At 42.6% G+C, this 21,389-nt stretch overlaps 2 protein-coding genes across 4 annotated transcripts in view; one reads left to right on the forward strand and one right to left on the reverse strand.

The window, feature by feature from the left end:
* Positions 1-902: 902 nt before the first annotated feature.
* TBCC (tubulin folding cofactor C) lies at positions 903-3,480 on the reverse strand. The gene has a single exon (XM_066178367.1). It carries the CDS (start codon positions 3,437-3,439, stop codon positions 2,411-2,413), a length of 1,029 nt encoding a protein of 342 aa, XP_066034464.1. The 5' UTR covers positions 3,440-3,480; the 3' UTR covers positions 903-2,410.
* Positions 3,481-3,593: 113 nt separating this feature from the next.
* BICRAL (BICRA like chromatin remodeling complex associated protein) overlaps positions 3,594-21,389 on the forward strand; it is a 43,264-nt gene continuing 25,468 nt past the window's right edge. For 2 of the 3 annotated variants that reach the window (XM_066178368.1, XM_066178369.1), the window contains exon 1: positions 12,537-13,490. The gene's annotated coding sequence lies outside the window, so the exon portion shown is untranslated. Of the gene's footprint in view, positions 3,618-12,536; positions 13,491-21,389 lie in introns of those variants that run through there. The other variant, XM_066178370.1, reaches the window with a different exon arrangement.

The following is a 21,389-nucleotide window of genomic DNA, read 5'->3' on the forward strand; positions in this document are numbered from 1 at the left end:
CAAACCTTTTCTAGTGCTTAATTTCTCATACAACACGAACGGACTTCTGTTTCAAAATAGTCTTGGATTTCTGCTATGATTCTACATTAGGAAAGCATAATTTTAAAAAAGTGTATGGAAACATGTGCAACTGTTCTATATATATATATACATACATTAAGTTTTATGTTTAGAACTATAAATCACATTTGGGTATTTGCCTAATCTTTAGGCTAATTGTCTGGCACGGTGTTCCTGAGGAGTATTACCTGCTCGCTGTGGTTTGACCAAAGTTAAGGATTTGGAGGAAGGAAGATTAGGATACATTAGGAGCTGGGATGTCAATAACTGATTTGTGAAAAACATTCCCAAGGAAGCAATTTCAGAGAGAAATTGAAGTTTAAACTTTCATGTTTTGACTCCTGCTCTGTTTATTCAGGCAGTACTGCATGCCATGGGCCAGGAGCTGGAACAGGACATGGCACTTCCATGTGAAGTGCACTGGGAAGCTTCAGTGCACCCCTGGTACCTGCCACAGCCTGGGGTCTCTCTCCCTGTCAGGATCTGCTGGGATCCATGGCCACAGGAAGGAGGTCTAAATGTTTAGAGCTTTGGGCAAGCAGAACAAAGGCATTACTGTAGTTCTTAGAGGCTGAACATTTTGCAATCTCAAGGCTAGAGAATGCTAACAGGATTGATCTGTCACTACTGGGAACTGTGGAGAACAATTAACTACAAAATCAGGTTCTGTACCAAGATGGATATGTTAAAATTAAGATACTGGAGAGCCTCAACTGATCACATGTCTCTCACAAAGGATATAAATTATGTACATTGAAGTAAGACTGAGGGTTTATTCTTAAAATAATTTTATGATGCTGTCAGTGCAAAGAAGACAGTAATTAGTAAAGAAACAACTGAAATAATTTAAAACAAGTATATTTGAAATGCAAAATCCAATTCAGACAAAAAATATACATTAACAGAAGTAAACAAAACTGAAAGTTGTCAGGAATAAAAGAAAAAATCCCTTTTGCCCCCCACCTTTAAATTAAATATGCTGAAAACAACTTATACAAAAACATTTTCTGCTCAAAACCAGCCAAGCACCCAAGTGAAGTTTCAGGTACTTCTCCTGGCAGTGGTGCAGTTTTTGATGGTTCAGCTAGGATTTCGTGTCTGTTGGAGGCACATAGATGATGACTGCACAGCATAAACAAATTGAGGTTTCAAAATAAAGCTAAGGCAAGATAAACAATTATTTCTTGAAAAATGTCACAAGTTAAGGAGGGGTTTTAGAAACCACTAACAGGGCACCGTAAAGACATTGCATTCCACAGTGCTGCTCCTTTTTTATTATTAGCAGGAGTGAAGAGACTAAAATTACTCTGCACTTCATGCAAGATAACATGCAATTTTGGAATTGGAACATAGCACCTCATCTGTCTGTTTTACTGACTCCCTCTGTCAACACTGCACTTACTCAGCATCAGAGTGCTGCAAATTAGGATCACAGCACACAAAGCCTGTTGTCTGGAAAACTAGTGGAACATCCCTGAACACCTCTCTCCTGAAGCTTCAGCTTGCAGAGGAACAGTTAACCCAACTCCTGTGATGTTCACCAGCACTTGCTGGATGTCTCTAAGTTGCTGACAGACGCAGCATCCTTTCACGTAGCACTTATAGACTGTGAAGCTTTAGTATTTATACAGACTCCATGGGTGTGTCAATTTCAAGTAATCAACATATTAGGAGAGCATTAGATGTTTATTAGAATATCCTTTAGACATATCTCACTTAAAAGAAAAGCCTAAAGCCACCTTAGATATTAAACCTGAATCCACAGAAATGGGCTCATCATTGTATCATAGCCGAGGATGCATCTCAGTCTGCTGCATTGTGCAGTTACAAACTCTTCCTTCACATGAACCTTGTTTTGCCCCGTTACCTCACAGCAGCCCTGCCCTGCACTCCCCCCTAAGATACACCGTGCTGCTGTCAGCAACGTCAGAACCACAAAAACATGGAAAATTTGGTATTTCATCTTTGCATTCAGTACAGTTTGCACTACTTGCAGCTAATTATGTCTGTCCGGGTGAATGAAAGCAGCACAACAGCTCTGACAGAGGCTCACTGTTGCTTGTGTATCAGTGGCCTTTGCCCCACCTTAGTAAGTTAAAACTCACAATGAGGTACTTCAGAAATTGGCAAATCCCACAGTGATACATATAGATTATGGCAGCAACTTGTGCAAGCACAGTAAACTCTATTTGACTGGTATTCCTCAATTGAGAAATCCAGCCACATATTATAAATCAAAATTTGAATACCGAATGGAATCATTTAATGGCATATCGGGGATTAAGTCCCACAGTTCGTGGATCAGTGCGTTTACACGAGGATCTCCTGCACAGCAGAGCTGCCTCTGCAGTCAGTCCCAGCAAGTCATCCTTTCCTGCTCGGGGATCAGGCTCCAGTTGGGTGAAGACTTGTCAGTCGCCAGCCAGTCAAAGTCATCCACCAGGTTCCAGTTGTTACTGTTTCTGTCTAGCCCGGACGACTCGAAATCCCGCTCGATACCAGGGTAGCTCCAGGAGTAGGGAGCGAAGGAGACCCCGGAGCAGGCCTCGATTACGGCCCGGCTGGTGACTTGCACGTAGACGCGGCAGTCGCGGGTGCGGTGGGTGCGGAGCTGCTGGCAGGCCAGCGCCAGCAGGCAGTCGCTGCAGCCGTCCACCAGCACGGAGGTGGACACGGGCCCGCAGAGCACGGTGCAGCCGCGGCAGTCGCGCACCCGCAGCGTGTTGGGGTTGCCGCGGAGCCGCACCCGGCAGCCGCGCAGCTCCGACAGCAGCACGTCCTGCTGCAGCAGCTCCGCGGGGCCGAGCTCCAGCTCCTCGTCCTGGGCGCCGCTGAACCCGCACAGCGGCGGCCCGCCCGATTCGCCCTCGGCCAGGCCGAGGCCGGGCGCGGCGGGGGCCGGCGGGGCGGGCTCGGCGGGGCGCGGGGCGCTGCCCGGGGCCGCTTCTTTCTTGAGGGCGCGGAAGGCGAATTTCTTCTTGGGCTGCAGCTGCTGCCGCCGCGCCGCCAGGTCCCCCTGCAGCCGCGCCACAGTCTCCTGCCCCTGCCGCACCTCGTAGGGCGCCAGGAACCGCACGCTGCCCGTCAGCAGCTTCTGCAGCGCCTGCAGGCGGGCGGCCGCCTCCTCCAGCGTCCCCGCCGCCAGCAGCGCCTCCACGGCCTCCCGCTCCCGGGCGAAGGTGGCCAGAAAGAACTCGCTCTGCTCCTCCTTCACTACCTGCGCCTCCTTTTTCTGCCGCTGTCGCTCCACGCCCTGCTGCCGCTCCGCTTCCCGCCGCTGCAGCCGCTCCGGCAGCACCACGGCGGAGGCGGCCGAGCCCGCGGCCACCTCGGTCTGTGTGAGAGCCGCCACGGCCGCCGCCTCTCCCGGCGCCGCCATCTTGCCGCTCGCCTCCCCTGCGGTCACTAAGCGGCGCGCGGATTGGCTGCCCGCAGCCCTGGCTGCGTCGCCGCCGCCGATTGGCGGCCCGGGCGGCGCGCGGCGGGGGAGAGCGGGAGGGCCAGAGGGAGGGGTCTCCCGCGGTCTTAAAGGGGCCGCCGCCTCTCCGCGGGATGGGGTGAGTGCTGGCGGCAGGTGCCGTGCGGGGCGGGTTGTCCCGCTTCCCAAATTAGCGCCCGGGATATAAATAAGCCCCCGCCCCGCTCCCCCGCTGTGCCCGCGCGGAGCTGCTCGCTTCTTCCCGCTGCTGTGCTTACACCCACATCCCCCGCCCGCGCCACTCTCAGGCCGCGCCCGTCGCCGCTGGCCCTGGGCGCGGGGGCTCCCGCGGGCGGCGGGGCCGCGGCGGGCGAGGGAAGGGGCGGCTCGGTGCGGGGCCGGGTGGCAGGCGGAGGGGCCGCAGCCCAGAGCTTCACCCGCCTTCCCGAGCGGACTCGGGGTCGCGCCGGCCGCCCCGAGCCGCCCCCGTGGTCTGGGGGCGCCGGGCGGTCCCGGCCCCCTGCCCGGGCGGGGTCCCCTGGCAGCCCTCCCACGGCCGGCGCCTGCGGGAGGCTCCGTGCCCGCCGTGTTCTAATAAACCTTCCTTGCTCTTCCCCTCTCCCGCAGTGAAGTGCCTGAGGAAAAGGCTGCTGAACCTTGCAGGTAACTGCAAAGGTGCTGCCAGGTGGATCCATTCCTTCCTCGCTGCTTATTTGGTTTCTGGAGTATTTTGTTCCAAAAGAGAGTTCGGTTCTTGAGGGAAAAGTGGGAGCAGTGCCAGTGGATTACTGTGCCCCAGAGGGAGGAGTGTATGAGCAATCCACAGAGGCCTATGTGGAAACGTGGGAAGGAAGGCTTTTACGATTAGGAGATGTGTTTGAAGTAAATTTGCAGCAGGAACCAGAAATTAAGTATGCTGTCTGCAAAGTAAAAAAGTGACCATAGTTTTGCTGTAGTCATTTAAGAATTGTTTTTCTACTAGTTGGATTTTAATTGGTGCAAAGAAAGTTGACACTAAGCACTCTTTTAGAAATATGAAAACCAGTTTAACTCCTGACTATTTTTACAAATACCATCTCCTTTCCCTAGTCATTTTGAAGCTACTTGTACTAAATTAGCACAGGACCTAAGACTAATGATTTACACAAAAAGGTGGTAAACTCAAAGTAGATAATCTGATTTTTTTTGTCTTCTGTTTGGTAATAGCATGAGTTTTTTTTGCCTAATATTCCTGTCTGGATGTATAGGTTGTTATGACCCTTAAGGTTAGCATTTGAAAGTACCTTATAGCTTGAAAGTAGCTGTTGTTTTCTGTTTCCTGAGAAGTGTGGTTTGATTTCTGTGTTAGAAATGATATAATGCTAGAATGTACGGAGTATCTGAACCTTCTGTGCGATAATGTCAGTGCAGTTTGGGTGACAGAGGAAAGGCGGTGAAATGCCTTTAAACCTTGCAATGTATAGAGGACTCGCACTAAAATAGGGAATATTCGTTCCTTAACAGTCTTAACATAGCAATTAAGGGAATTGCAGGGGATCCTTATGTAACAGTAGCACTTTGGAGCAGGCTGAATGGACAGTGGTGAAGTGTTTGATGCATTACAGTTCTTAATGCAGCATTGCATCTGTTGCAATACTGAAATGTTCAGAATTTTGTTTCTGAAGAATTAGATTGAGTCTTAAGAATTAAAACTTCTTATTCTGTAGAAGGGGAGTGTGCTCAGTCATGAAAATGGAAAGGTATTGAAATATTCTCACTTGATACTTTTTCCTACCCATGTGTTTAAATGATACATTAAGTAGTAAGTATTAGGTATTTTTTCCTAATAAATAGTCAAATCCATTCCTGCAGTTATTGCAACAATGTTTTATTAGGCAGGAATATGGTGCAACTGATTCTCCGTAAGAAAAAAAAATTCCTTATTTCCATGTTGTTGAAAGATGTGGAAGTTTCATTTTAGCTAGCAGGCTCTTTTTGCTTTATGCTCCCATGAGTCCAGCTAATACAGGTGGTAACCATGATGCAATGCTTATCCTGCATGTGAGGATATTGACAGAAAAAGGTTTTTTGCTGTTTTTCATATGCACAAATATTCCTGGAGTATGACTTTGATATTTTACAGAGGTGAGCCAGTAGATGAACTGCAGCAGGTAGAAGAACTTCATATATGGAAGGATTGCAAGCAAACATTACTGTGCACAGCACAGAATAAATGTTAAGTATTTTATGCTGTAGTATAATTACTCCTTATTACATCTGGGCACTTAGAATGCTAGGTATGATGAATTGTTTTTTCTATGGGTGATTGGAGGTTTAAATTAATGAGGACCAAATGCTCATGTAAATAGGGGCTTTTGGGAGAGACTGGAATCTTTTCACCTTGCTAATGTGTACAATTGTTTTTTTGGTTAAAAGCAAAAAAAAAAACCAGACACAAGAAGGTGAAATGTACAACCATAATGAAAAATTAAAAAGGAAGAAGTAAAATTCTTCAAACTGTTTCATCTTGATGTTCCAAAATTACTTTCCACACTTAGAATTTGAGGTTTTTGTATAATTGATATTGGCATGTGCATACGCGCCTTTTTTTATTTTTTGTGGTCATACAAAGACTGACAATTTTCTTCCTGACTTTGCTGGCAGCAGCTTCTGTGTTTTGAGGCTGCTTAGTGTGCCAAAGAGTAACCACCTGAATAAAATGTAAGCCTTCTAGCTCAGGCTTGGAGTCATTTGAATAAGCTGTAACAAGTAGTTTGGCTGTTTGAGGGTAAGAGAAAAAAATAAGGTACATAATTCTCTGTTATATTTTTTCCTGTTTTTTTCCCTCTTGGCTGTTCTTTCATTCCTCTCTGGTTTGAAAGTAGATAGCAGTCATTTCAGCAAGTTTGTCTGCCATTGTTTGGACTGTACAGTGTCATTTATTTTAGGTGAAGTTGCAGGTTGCAGTTGTTTACTTTGATCTAGTGCTGTGAAACTCCAAAACGTGAGCTCTGTGCATGCTTCCAGGTTTAAATCTGTGTCCCACAGTTATCAGTTATGAATGCTATCTACCTGAAATATTTTGTACTGATTTGCTATAGCTCAACAGCATTATCTCATAGCCTTTTAAGTGAGATGTATTGCATGGTTCAGCTGACGGTTCAAGATCCTGTCTCGTTCCATCATAATTTTAAGAAGAGTGGGGAATAAAAGGGAGATCCACAGAGACAACTAACTGTGTGTTCAGCCTCAGAGTAATGGATTCTTACACCTGAGGTTCCTGTGCTTGTAAAAGTCAGGAACCTCACAGATGTGGTGTGATCTCAAGATGCAGATTTGCAGTCTCTCAAGCAGAGGAAGGAAGTAGAGTTATTCCTTATCATCAGTATGTATTCCCAACACTGATAATTTTTATTCCAAAGGGTGTAATACATGTATGTTGCATTGTCACACACACAAAATGCTGTGTGTGTTTTCAAGAAAAGCAGGAGCCTCTGTGCCTTGCATGGAGTTTTTATCTGATAGATGTGATCTCAGTCTGTTAGATTGAGTTTCTGCAGCAGAGATTAGCAGAACAACGTAATTACTTCTGGCTACAAAGTAGGCACTTCAGTGGCTTGTGCAACCAGCATATTCTACTGATGGTTTTAGTAAGGGCTCTTTGAACTCCTCTGGCACTGTGATCAGGCATTAAAGATGTAAGCCATATTATGATTCATTTAAGATACTGTAGGCTGCACATTTTTCACGGTGCAGTGGGGCTTCGTTAAAAGTGAATGTCGAGTTACTGTACCTCGGTTCATTTGGAAAAAAGAAATTCTTTGAACGTTCTGTTTGGCATACTGATTGTTTTTTTGACAAGCTTTTGTTTGCACCAAAATGCTGTGCTTTATATATCTGGCCATATGGAAAACCAAGACAATGAAAAATACATGTGTTTTTAAATCAATAATTAGTTTAAAGCTAAAACTATGAAACTTACTCAGTGCAACTTAATTGCTGTGAGTAATGCAAAAGCTTTGAATGTAATCCTTTGGAATGCTTAAGACACTAATTATATTCCAACCAGTCAAGGTGCACTTGTTTTGAAACTAGTCTGAGCTGGTCCCTTCTGAGAACCTGGTATTTCCAGTGCCAAAGGTGGAGAGACAGATTAATTTCTACGAAAATGAGTTATCCTTCAAAACCAGGGACAGACTTCAAAGCATAGCATTTTATGACAAGAGGTACTGCCAGATTAACAAAGCAAGCCCCAAATATACTAAACATGAGAGCTCAAGAGCAGCAAATCACTTAGGTTTGGTCCAGGTCTAGCTGCAGACGGCTAGATAGAATCCTGACTTGTTGACTGTAGCTAAATTCTGAAGACCTAGTACGTAAGCTACAGACACTGCTTTATGGACTCTTCCTTTGAGGCTATTATTCTATTAGTTATGGAGTTTCTGAGAGTTTTTTTTCATTGCCTTGCTTTATGCTTCAGATACTTTTACAATTATTTTTTTAAATGCATTTCAGAAAACTGGTTATTAGACTAGCCAGTTCATGGACTGACCACCTAGTTTCAATAGCATGTCAAAGTTTTCTATTTTGGAATTGTGAATCTTACTTGCAAACATATTCCATTTATCTTTCTGAGTAATTTAAATAGAATTAACTCCAAGTCATATCCAAGTTTTCCTATTAGCTCTCCTGTAGTATATTCCCTAGTGGATAAAACTATACTTGTATTCTTTTCACCATTTATTCATCTTATGGAAAAGTCTGTCAGCTATCATTTTGAATGAGGGTTTCCTCCTCCTATTATTAGCACTTGTTCTTCAGTCTGAATCTGAGAATAAATTCCATTCATATTGATACACCTTCCAGTGATAATATGAAGACTTCTTTTACAGCAATCTTTATTCATATCCAAATCTTACCCGGTTGGTTTTGTAGTAGGGACTCAGAAATGTCCAAGTAAAACTATTCTGTCTCAAAAGTTCTGATTTAAGTGGTACTTTATTCATAATGTCCCTTCTGTTCCTCCATTTTGTCTTGTCCTTATACAAGTACAGCTCAGCATGTTTGTGTTTCTTTCAAGAACACAAATGCTGTTGGTATAATTTACTATTCCACAGTGTTTCTGTATCCCTGTATCACCTAATTTCTTGCTTTAGGCCTCGTTTTTTTTTTTTTTTTTTTTTTTTTTTTTTTTTTTTTTTTTTTTTTTTTTTCTTAAATTGCCTCTATTATTTGTTTGATTTTCTTTAACATCATCCACAACATCTCAGTTGTATTAGGAATGGTTAATTTGTTAGTTTCATTGCCTGGCTGCTGTGTTTAATTATTGCTACATTAAAAAAAACAAACAAAAACCAAACCAACACAAAACCAAACAAAACCCTACCCAAACCCTTGTGTCCATCTATTCATTAATATACTTGTCTGAATTTCTGTATCCTTACTTACCTGATTGTTTTCCCATTCATCTGTGCTAGCCAAATCAACTATGAATATGATAGAAGGTTGTCATAATTTCTGCCATCATTTTTAGCCTAAATTCTTCTATAAGTTTTGGCAGTGTTAATTGTGCAAGATTACCTCTCCATTATTTCTATAGTAAAGTTCTGTCTCCAGAAGTGAGTTTTTTCTTTTTTTTTCTGATACATTTCAATGGCTGAATATCTTAAGATTATTCTGCCTTGGAAGTGAGAGCTATTAGTCTTTCAAACTTAACTCTCCTTTTTAAGGTACTCTAAGCTGAAGAATATGAGACTATATTTAAATAACCTAGAGAATGATGTGGTTATTCTTAATCTGTTCCAGTAATATTTTTGAACTGCCATTTGTTTCAATGGGACCTCCAGTCACCATGTTTTCTTTGGCTTTACTTAATTGTCTGCTGGATGTCAGATCCCCATCTCAGAGAAGCACAGTTCTCCAAAATCTGCTCTTTAGATTCATCACAGACCAGTCCTGTTGGCCTGCACACAATCTTCAGTCATAGAAACTTGTCTGTCTTCTGGCATTGGTGTAAATCTCTTGTTCTGAGGTTCGCTCTTCATTACCACCTCTTGCTCCCTATGTCCTTACCAGTCACTCCTTAAGGTACCTTCGGTTAGGTAGTCCTGTCTTTGGTATGATGATTGATACTAGAGTCATGCAGCTTGACAAATTACATCATGCAATCACGACCCAGGTTTTGTAAGTACCGTTTTGTGTAAGGAAGGCATGGTATCAAGCTGAACATTGTAATGTTTAGATAATTTTTACTGGTGAGTCATCAGAATAGTGGTGATAGTTATTCAGAATTTGGTGGTTAGTATGGATATTGAACTGAATTTTTCATGTGGCATGTTACATTTATATTCCAAGTTAAAGTCGTTGTCTGTCTTCATGCCACTGTATTTGGGTGCCCTACTTTTCAAGTGACCTCTACCTCTCTATTGCTTGTGCCCTTTAATGATGACCTATTTGTTTCTGTGCCTTCAAGCTTGGTTATTTATTATTATTTAAATAATTAATTAATAAAGCAATATGTGTAAAGATGTATAAAAGGTGTGACTGGCGATGAGCTGACATAAGAAACACGTTAACGAATGGAGAGAGAATACAGCATGGAAGGAAGAAGTGCCATCAGTAGAGCTGATGCATTCAGTCTGAGGAAGCAAGGCTGCAGTGGAGTAAATGGCATTCTGTTCCATTCAATATATCTCTGAAAGGATGCAGCAAGTTGATGTTACAAACCATCTATTCATGCAAGAATCTTGGGATGGCTGTGGAATTCCTTCCATGCACTAGCTTAGTCCTTAAATTCTTCATTATCAATCTACTGCTGCTTTATCTTCCTTCGGGGTACTAATTTATGATTGCACAAGAATTGGAATGTATGTGATGCAGACCTGGAAAAATGGCCTGAATATCAAAAAAAAGTGATTTGATGTAGGAGAAACCTGGAGACAGAATGAATGAGGGTGTTTTGTACCCTCTTATTTTCTCCCTCTCAATATCTAAGCATAGTTTTCAGTTCTTTACAGTCTGTCATTTCAGGGTGATGTATCCGATCACTCCAAATGTCACTCGGTGTCTTTGCACACCTATGAGAGTGATATTTGTTAAACAGCATGGTCACAGTTTGACAGCTGGTGTCAAAATACAGCCAAGTAGTTTGTTGTGTGATAGGTGCATGTGACGTTCCCAGTAGCTGTTTTTACACCAACGTCTGTCTTCTAAAGATTTCTCTCATTTCTTTTGACACTGGTCTTGCCTTTCTTCTTGTGTCTATTTCACCTTGCTCCTTATAAAGCTGCTACAGGAAAATGTATTAATGTGATTGTGAAAGCTAAAGAAAGAGAGCAACTGATATTGCGTTGTACGTAATTTGGAGAATAGGACTCTGGTTGAAGATGACAGCTCTGAGCAGGTGACCTTGAGGTAGAAGAATGTTGACATACAAGGCTCTTTTGTATTAATGCAGTAAGGCAGTGAGAAGAGGGGCAACCTCTTGGGGTAGTGACACCCAGTTCTGAAACACCACGTGATGCTCTTAAAACAGTCTGAGTACCTGCCAGGAAAAAGCAGTAGTTCTTTACAAACATGGTCCGAGGAATTCTGTAGTACACCTGAAAGACGACATGACCGCTGATCACTGCATTCACACCTCTTAGTATTGAAGGTAACATTAAGTGCGTACTTCAGTGTGACCTATAAAGTTACATCCAACCCTTAATTTTTTTTGGTAACCATTTCTACCTGTGAACAAATATAGCAAATGTGTGTAGATATGGAGAAATCTAGTTACTGCAGGGTGCTTCATTATAGAGATGATGTTACCTCTCCTTCCCTTTTTGTACTGTACCTGCTCAGTAATGTTTTTGTCAATGCTGCCTTGAAACATCCTTCAGGGAAAGTAAGTTATGGTACCGTGATGGAAAATTTATGTAGGATTCCTTGTGTTACTTATGATAACAGAATCCATTCTAAATCATTTGTCTTCCTTTCTCCAGTTCCTTCTTGGTATTGTATTGCCTACTTCCTATTTGTGGTTTCTGTAGGACTGGGAGAGTAATAATAACAATATACTGATCAGATGTTCGGCCTTGTAACCTCTGAGGCAAAGTTCCTTCCTGTTAAGCAAATCGGAATGCTGGTGGTGTCCCTCCGTGTAAGTTCTCACTTGGGCAATATTCTCTAAAGCCAGTGAAGCTGAGGACGTTTGAATTTGGGGCAAAGTTTGGCCTTGAAGCATTTCCTGAAGTTAGGAACCTCAAAGTTTTGGCCTTTTGGATTTTCTAATGCTGATGTCAGGAGTATAGGTTTACAGTTCTTCCGGAGCTCTTTGGCATGTGGTGTTTCTGTCCACACTGTGGCTGTTGGGGTCCTTGCTCTATTCATGAGAAGTGCAGTTAATAGTCTGGCTCATGGCTGAGGCATGGCCACGTGCAGGTTCATGGGCTGCACAGAGGATCTGCTGGACTTGTGCTAAGGTTTGTCTGCTTGGGCCCAACCTTCCCACTTAGGGAGTGATTTGAAACTTCACCTCAGTTTTCTACAAGGTTTGTAGGTGAGTCTTGGCTTTGGCAAGAGTTGGGAATTGGTTGATTACTTCAAAAAATAACATACCCAGATTCTAATTGAAAAGCAGTGCTGAGGTGCTGAGATATATGTCTATATGTATTTTAAGATTAGCAATCTGGCCAACTTCTTTGAGGAGGTCCACTGCCCATAACTATTTTGATATAGTTGCTCAAAAAACCTAAAACATTTTAAGAGTTTTTTTGAGCTGTGTGAAGCTAATAAAGAAGGATGTGCTACTAAATAAAGTCTTCAAATCCTTGTCTCTAAGGAGTTTTAACAAAGTTACTTAGGAATAAAATAGTAAAGTCCTTGGGAATTACCATTATTAGCAGAAAAAGGGTCTTAAAGAGATTTTTTGTTGTTGTTTTAAAAGCATTACCATACATATCTGCATGCTAAAAATCTGTTTTCAATCAAAATGTGGGGTTTTTAAATAAACCAGGCTTCTCTGAATTATCTGCAAAAATAATTAATTTTTTAGATTTGTTTTCAGTGAGTGAATGGTGTAAGTTGGATTACTTTTCTATAACAAAAAAAGCTTTGAATAAAGTCATTAATGCTTTTAGCTGAAGTAAACTGTAGAACAGCATCAATGAACTCTCAGTGCTATAACCTTTGACTTCAAATTGACATTTTTAGGTTACCCAAAACTTTAAAAAGTAGTTGAAATTCATGTAATTTCTTTCTAGCAAGGCTAATAAGAACATATCTAAAAATACTTAAGATACTGTAGCTTGTCAGGGGATCAAATCTTATCTTTTTCAAGGCGACCTTGCATTTATTTTTCTGGGGAGCCCTCTGCTTTTGTATTTCTTTTCTTGGGGGACCTCCTCCCGCCCATAAAGCTTATAGCGGTTTAGTTTTAATATGAAGGAAATCAACCAAATTGTTGACATTAACGTTGATTTTAACAGGATAAAAACTTTGTTTCACTTTCCTGTAAATCCCCCCCCCCCAAAAAAAAAAAAAAAAGACAAAAAACCAAACAAACCCACCCCAACTTTTAACCTAAAGCCAGCAGCTCAGACTAGGTCTCCAGACTTACGGGTTTTTCTGAAAAACACAACCCGAACCAAAACGGAGGACAAAGTTTTTAAAGGGCCTGGCTTTAAGCGCGGAGCGAGGATCGCGCTGGGGCTGGGGACTCATCATGCCAGGGCGGCGGTGCGTGTGCCCGGGCGCCGGTCTGCGGCGTTGTGTCCCGGCGGAGCTGCGCGGCCGCGCCGTGCCGGGCCCGGCGGTGCGGTGCGGTGCGGTGCCGGTGGCGGTGGCGGTGCGGGCGCGGAGCGGAGCCGAGCGGAGCCGCGCTCTCCTCCCGCTCGCTTTCTCTTTCCCCCTCTCTCGCTCGCTCCCTCTCCCGCTCGCTCTCCCCCCTCCCTCCCTCGCTCTCTCGCTCTCCCTCTCTCTCTCCTACACTGCCAGCCCCTGATGTGATGGCGAAGAAACCCCGTTGACAAGGCACTGCTTTTTCATGACGGTGAGTTTCCCTTTGAGTGTATTATAATTTTGTGATAAAAATTTCAAGGAAAAAAAAAACACACAACCTCCTTCCTCCCTTCCTTCGGGGAGGGAAAAGAGAGGGGGGAAATCTATCTCCAGACAGACAGAAAAGAAAGAGGAGCAAATTAACAACCAGGAGTTGCCAAAACCAGGATATTAGGTTTCAGCCCAGAGAGCTATTGGCTCTGGGGCTATGTATATAAATATATATCTAGAGAGAGAGCGAGCGAGAGGGGAGACGAGGAGGAAGAAGAGGGATATTTTGTGGGTGGCTGTTGTTTGGGCAGATGTGGATTCACATGGAAATGAACTATATATATTATTTTTTTTTTTTTCCGCGAGGCTGATGGTGGTGGCTGCTGAGGGCACTTAAAAAAAAAAAGAAAGTTGTTTCTTAAAATAAAGGCGCGGGGGGGGTTGAAGGGAGAGATAAGGTTTCAGGTCCAGGCTGATAGCTGCAGAGAGGGGAGAGGTTTGGGGTGGGTTTTTTTTTTTTTTTCTTGCTGATGCCATGCAAATTCAGGAGAGGAGGGAAGAAAAATCTCTTTTAATGACTCATTGATTGAGCCGGTTTAAAATTAGTTGTTGTTGTTGTCTTTTTTTTTTTTTTTTTTTTTTTTTAATTTTCCGCCCCCTTGATGGCCATCAAGAGAGGGATGGAAAGAGGAGAGGAGGGAGAGAGAGAGAGTGTGTGTGTGTATGTGTGAGTGTGAGAGAGAGTGAGAGGGAGAGAGGGGGATAGAGAGAGTGTGTGAGGGAGAAAGAAAAATAATCTTTTCAAATCTCCTCCCTCTTTTTTTTCCCCCCTCGTTTCTTTGCTTTTCTCTAAAGCTCTGTGGTCTGTGAAACAGTCTTTTCTTCCTCCTCGTCGGGAAAATGGAGACACTTCGTCTCTCTCCTGGCTGTGCAGCTGGGAAGGATTTTTCTTTCCTTTTTTCCTTTTTCGCTCATGGCTTGATTTTTTCCTTTCCCCCGTCCACTCGCCACCACCCTAATCTCGTCTTTTCTTTGAGCTTGTGTCTCAGATTTGTACCTTCTGGGGATTTATTTTTCACTAATTTCCTCGTTTTCGGTGTCGCCACTAGATTTGATTTGATTTCTTTGGTTTTTTATTTGCAATTTCCTCCGAATTGCTCCGTGCCTCCTGCTTTTAACCGAGGAATGGAAACGGTGCCGCTTTTTGTGGGTGCGCGAAATGCTCGGGCGGTAGGTTTGGGCTAATGCGCTTTTTTTTCGCCTTTTCGGGATCGAGTTTTCCGATGTGCCTTTTATTTTATTTATTTAATTTTTCTTTCTCTTTCGGAGAGAGAAAATAATTAATTGTAACGCCTCTTTAAAACACAATAAAGCGTCTCTTTCTGGAGTGACCCCTTTGGCTTCGCTGTACAGTGGATGTGAATCCGATCCTTTGTGCTGCTGGCATTATTTTCCTTAAAAGAAGCAATATTTTGTAAATATATTTTTTTTACTTGTGGCTTAAAACAATAGTCGGTTGTGAAGGGGGTTTTCTGAAATGGTGACTGTTCACATTTATTGAGTCATGGGCGGTATTCCGTATGTAAATTATATTTGGCTTTTTTGACATTAATTGCAAAAATCAGTTACAGACGATGGCAGGAAACAGGTATAGAGATGTTAAAAGCCGGGCAAAATCGAGCGGCGTATACAGGAGAGGGGCACGTTTATATATACCAAGAGCTGTTCCCAGTCATTGTGGGGAGGAACGAGATGCGGAGGCCTCTGCCTGTCGCCATTCCCTGCTCGCCGCCCCTGTCCTTGCCCGGGCTCGGCAGCGAGGGGTTGCAGGGGAGAGACGAGAGCGGCTCCGGCTCCGGCCGCGGCCGTGCCCGGCTCGGCGGGCAGGCAGCCCCGGCGGCGCGGGGGAGCGGGAAGATGGCGCTGCCTGGCTCCCTGCCAGCGTTTGTTGCGCAGTTTCACCCGCTCTCCTCCCCCACGGGCGCCATTTTAAGGTCCTTTCTGCTGTCGCCGCGCCGTGTGGGGCGGTGCCGTCGCGCCCAGCTCGGGCCATATTTCTGTGTGTCGTGTGGGACGCGTTCCAGTCCTGGGTTTTGGGAGCCTCTCCCCGAAATCCTAAAAGCCTTGCTTCCCTCCCGTACCCTACGCTCTTTTCCTCGTCCTTGGTCACCGTCCTGAGGAGCGCTTAAACAGGCTTGGCTCACGCGGGTCCATGCGCGCAGCTTCAGTCCCACCAACATCCCTTATGAGCTTGTTTTCTTGCCTCTGAAATGCTTGTCATTCAGAGTATAGGAATTAAAAAAGGATTTGAAAGAACATCTGAACAATGACCAGAAAATAAAACCTGACATTAAAAAAAAAATCATTGAAAAATGATCCGGTGTAGCGCATAGGGCAACGTATCCTTCATTGAAGAGGCTTCAGTACCTTTAAAATAAAAATTTTATTTTTGCTTGCCAAAATAAAAGCACTTTTTGTGGGTAGGTTGCTCGTTTTGTTGCTGTTACTGTCTTCGTAAATTTTTGGTGGGCGGAGGGACTAGCATATTTTCAAGTTTTTATCTCTCCTTTATGTGTTAGAGGAAGGCGTCCTTTCCAAATTACTTAATTTGGTAGCTACACCTTAACATATTTTAAAAGTTTTATTTTGGTGCTGTTTTTTGAAGGGCACTGAAAATACTTTTTTTCTCCCCTAAAATCACCTTTTATTTAACACTTCTGTATGATCTGCTCAAAGCTCATGAGGCTTGATTTTAACACCAACATCACTTGTACCTGGGAAGATCAGAGTGTGCTGCCAGACCAACTTATGCCGTGCCCGCTGAGGAGTGTGGAATGTTTGTGTAGTTCTTGGGTTTATGTTTTTTGACACATCAGAGGAGGGCTTCCCATTCCTGTTGTTCATTCCTGATGCAACTGAGAGATTGTTTAAAATTCAGGAATAATCTTAAGGCTGTTTTAAATGTTTTTTTTTTTTTTTTTTTTTTTTTTTTTTAACCTATTGAAGGGTTTTAAATAACATGTCTGTGAAATACACTGATTGCTTGGAATATACTAAAAAATTGTCTGGATATAAGCTGTCTTTTTAAAAGACTGTCCTGGGGACTTGTTAACATTTTAGCTTTGAAAAATCACAGACTATAAAACGTTATTGTTTACAGATATTCTGAGTGCGGAGTACAGTATTTGTTCACATATTTCTGAAATCTTACCTCATTAAAGTCACTGCTTCTTGAAATGATTATTTTTGTTAACAGGAATCTTGGGATCGAGGTAGTGAATTCTTTTTCTTTAATAGTAGTGTACTTTAATGTAATAAAATTTCTCTATTATGCCCTAATGTCTGGAAGATTGTGTGTGTTTTTTTAATTAATTTGTGAAAATAGTGAAGAAATAGGCAGAAATGGGATAAAAATGATGGGTTTATGTTCTCTCAGGGCCTAGTGCTTGCCAAATGACTCTACATAACCTGCACACCTCCTGCTTGTATTAAAGCACAGTGTATTCTCATCTCGAGCTGAGATCTTTGTTGGTTACTATTTAAATATTCCGGACCTTTTTAGGTGTGTTTTTGTCCATCTGAGCTTAAAAGTGGTTGTGAGCAGCGCTTTGGGTTGGGTGCGGCTTGTTTACATTGCTGGAGGAGTGTGAGGCTCACCGTGTTGATACAGTAGCCTGGTTGTGCTTCCACTGATACACCTTGGCTTACTCCCTGGCCTGGTACTCGGGTGTTTAGGTGTGTGCTTGTTTTGCTCATACTTAGAGGGCCTGCTTTGTGTGTGATACCTGTGTCCTCGAGTTGAAAATGCTCTTGCTAAGTGTGTGGGCTCAGCTGAGGTCAGTGCTGAAGAGATGGTTGTACTGTTCCTGAGTATTTACATCACTTCATGGATGTGCAGCTTTCCTGCCCCAGCTCCTTTCCAGTACAGTTGATGTGTTTAGTTTAATTGTACTGAGAGGAAACCCCCAAAGTTGTGCTGCTGTAAGCTGCATTTCCAGTTTCCTCCAAGGTCCCGTTCTGTATCCATGAAGTTTTCCAGCTGAGGTAAGCCCGTAGTCCAGAGCTGAAGAGCTTTGCAGTCATGGATGCCTGGGTGTGCTGCCTGCTCTCTTTCCAGAGATTTGCTGGTGTACTTCCACATGGGTTCCAGGGAAGTTTTATCTGCATAAACTGCAGTTGGGTTTCCCAGTGTGACTCTGATGGTCAATGATCGTGCCTCTTCATGCTGCATTAGGCTTGTGGTAAATCTGATGGCTGGTGCTTTTTAGGGTAGAAGTAGCAGCGTGGAAGTGTGTCATTCCAGTCTAAGTAGTGGCTGCAGAGCAGGCATAAGAGCCTCTGTGATAATGCAGTCACTGTTCAGAGAGCTGGCAGAATTCCTTGCAGTGGTTCTGCTGGAATAAGCTGCATCTGTACTTGAAAGGTTTTTTTATTGTCATATACCCAGTCCAGCATAGACATGGGGATTGCCTACAAAAACAAGTGTGTTTTTCTTTTTTATGGCAGAGGAAAAGCAGTGGACAATAATAAACTGTTCTAACATTCATTGTTGACTCGCCACTGTTTCAGTTTGAAAGCCAGAGTGAGCAGTTTTGGGAAGGCCCTTGTCACACCAACAAATACGCATAAGCACCAACTTGAACTGAGGTTTTTTCCAGGTCATCATTTCCTTAAATGTATGTGTGTATCTTTATTTTCAAATGTTAGTTTGTTCCTGCTTTCGTTGTTGAAAAAAAAAGCCCCAACTGCTCTTTGGTATTATTTTTGTATTATTTGAGAATTGTTGGGGTTCTAGACAAAATAAAAATTACCATCATCATCTAGCAAAGAGAGGTTATCAAGTATTTTTCATTTCTTTCCTTTCTTGCACTAGTTTAAAAATGTTCTAGAGTTAAGGGAATCCTTACCAAAAGAAGTAGGAAGAAAGCAGGCAAAATCTCTGTAAAAATGTAACACAGTAACCTTTCTCTCATTGGTGTTATTGAGAATGGGTGTTGAAATGAAGAGAGAGAAGGTCTGGGGGAAAGGATTTAGCTTCATTGCAAGACACTGATTGATTATTTTTATAAAGTGATCTTATGCCTTGTCTCTGGTGGAAATTGCAGTAGTTTTACTGTGAATTGATCCAAGCATGGAATTTCAAGCTCTGGTGTTGGAGCTTGAATTTACTGAGATGAGTCAACTGCAGAAATTATCTTGGCCCCACTGAAATAAGTGGCAGAATCTCCACTGGCATTCAGCAAGGCATTGGCTTCAAGAGGGACAGCATGGAGGATTTTCAGCTTGGATTTGGGGTGTTGATATGGACTGCACTGCTGAAATAATTACACATCTGTCAATTCATCCTGTTCAATATTCAGTAGATTTCCCAAACATAATAACTGAAAGGAGCATAAATGGCTTTTCAGCTAATTATTGTCAGTTGTTAGCAGCTACTAACTCAGTGAACCATGCTTGTGGCAAGGTTTGGTATTTAAACTAGTATGGACTGGAGTGACAGTGAAAAGGGCATTGGTTTATTGGTTTGTAAATCCACTGAGAAACGATCAGTTCATAAAGAAGTTGCATTCTGGGGCCACAGAATATTTTTTCAGATTCTTTGAAAACTATATGCACAGGATGGGAAGTATGACACTTGGGTATTGTTGAGTAGAAGCAAGGTAAAACATCTGAGGGACTGACTCAACATTCCTTGGAATATTCTTTTGCAGGAATAACATATGCTAACAGTCTGCACTATAGCATACAGTAGTTTGTAGATATATTTAATGGCATGTGATATCTTTTGGGCAGGTGAATGTTTCCTTCCTATGGAACTGCTGAGATCTTGCCTCTTTTTGCCTCTTTTGAGTTGAAACCGGGACCTTTCAGAAGCTCTTTGACTATTGAAATTCCTGAGGAATTCTGTATGTGGTGGAGAAACTTGGAGAGCCCAAAACAGGCCATAGCATAGTGATGAGGATAGTCAGTGCTGGGGGAAAGGGATGAGCCCAGCTTTTAGCCTGGGGAATCCCATGGGATAGGGAAGCATCCTGACCTTCAGGCTGAGTTTACTCTGGATTTTCTGTGTGGTTTAAAATCTGTTTCCTGATAAAAATATTGCCAAGGTTTTGGTATTGCCAAGAGCAGCTCTAGATGCAATAGGAAAAAATTGTATTGAACAAATGAGAAGCTGTGTGTCTGAGGGAAATGAGTGTGCAGAAAGGCACACTGGGGGTTCACGTATGTGCTTGGCTGTAGCTGGATTAGCCTTGACTACCATACATGCTGTTAGCTGAACTGCACATTTCCTTTTTTTTTCTTGACATACTGAAATATCACGGTAGCTTTTGGAACTTTGATAAGTTACTGCATTTGGCAAACTCAAATCAGTGTGTTTTTTTAATGGTGTACTAAAGGGAAATGTAGGAGTTGGATAAACAGTCTGTTGTAGATTGTCTGTGTTTTAGTGTGTGGTTTTTATTTGCCCTCTGTGTATGGAGCTAGTATCTCACAATTGTGTAAGGATCCTCTGCCTGTCCTCTTTGTTGTTCACCTGCCAGATCTTAAAAACCATGGAGAGGCATAATATTGTGCCTAGCAGTTCCTGGAAAAAAGCACTTTTTTCTTGTTGCTTTTTTTCTGATTCCTGCATTGCTCCTATTTTTTAGAGTAGTTTTTCTTAGAAAGGTTTTTCATCATTCTTTTGAAAATTACCAATTTTTTCTCATACTCTGTTGCATACAGATGTCTTTGAAATGCTGACAATCAAATTCAGTTCCACAGCTAATTGCAATCTTGTAATTGTAAATTCATCTTAAAAGTATATTTGTTTAGATTCTTGGAGTGAAAACTTAGTTTCGTATATTTAGAAAGTTAATGCTTGCACAATGCACTGTGTTACTAGATTGGAATCCCAGATTTCTTATTTGTTAACTCTTTTTCAGAGCACAGTTCCTGGTAGATTTTGCAACAGTGTAGTAGTTGCTTTTTTTGATTACTCTGGAGAAGAGAATATTCATAAGGAATAATTTCATATTGTAGAATGTTAGTATAGCATGGTTAGTTTATAAGTGAGTAGTTAAGTCCTTGTGTTTTACAAAGTGCATTTTAAAATTAATTTTGTTTCCTTCCTCCTGGTGTCCTGAAATGACAGTTTTTGGATAATTAGGGCTTTGGAGTGAGGTTTTAGTTTGCAATGAATTTTTAAGTATTTACCTCTTTTCCCCTGAGTACCGTGTCATTATTCTGCAGCGTATGATATTTTACAGTAATGAGAGGAGGAAGTAGGAACACCTCTTAATATCAGTTTTTGTATTCTATCCACGTAAAAATGAATTTCTTGAAAACAGGGCTTGACATGGTGAGCAGCTCTTAAGTTGATTGTAAGATACAGTCTTGGTTACTTACAAGAATTTGAAACTCACTTTGCAAGGTACTAGATAGTTCAAAAGTAGTATTGACTTGAAATCTAAGAATAAATGATACGGTAATAAGGGTTTGAGTTTATACCCCTTCCTTACAATTCTGTGTTGCAGAGAATGCAGGTGAGGTGTGCTTGTTCCCGTGTAGGAGTTCCCTTCACTGGATCCGAGGCTGCCTGTTGGCTAGGAACCTGAGAGAGCTGGCAGGGTAGGGCTGGCAGTGGTTACAGCCCCTGAACTATCTGAAGTGTGCACTGCTAAGATGGTATGTTACCCAATGGATGAGAAAACAGCTCGGGTTTTTTCCCCCTAGTTCAGAAGCACACTGAGCAAACTGTTGGCACTGTGGAAATTAATGAGAGTAGTTGTGGTAGAAATCTGTGTGAGGGAAGGGCATCAATTCTGGGCATTCAACCTCTGCAGTCAGTGTGGAGTCACTTAATGCTGCTGCAATCCTTTTATGTAATTTAGCAAGGGATGCATTGGATTAATAGAGT

This window comes from Chamaea fasciata, unplaced genomic scaffold (genome assembly GCF_029207755.1).
Source record: "Chamaea fasciata isolate MVZ Bird 193981 ecotype frontalis unplaced genomic scaffold, bChaFas1.0.hap1 SCAF_3, whole genome shotgun sequence".
Classification (NCBI taxonomy): domain Eukaryota; kingdom Metazoa; phylum Chordata; class Aves; order Passeriformes; family Sylviidae; genus Chamaea; species Chamaea fasciata.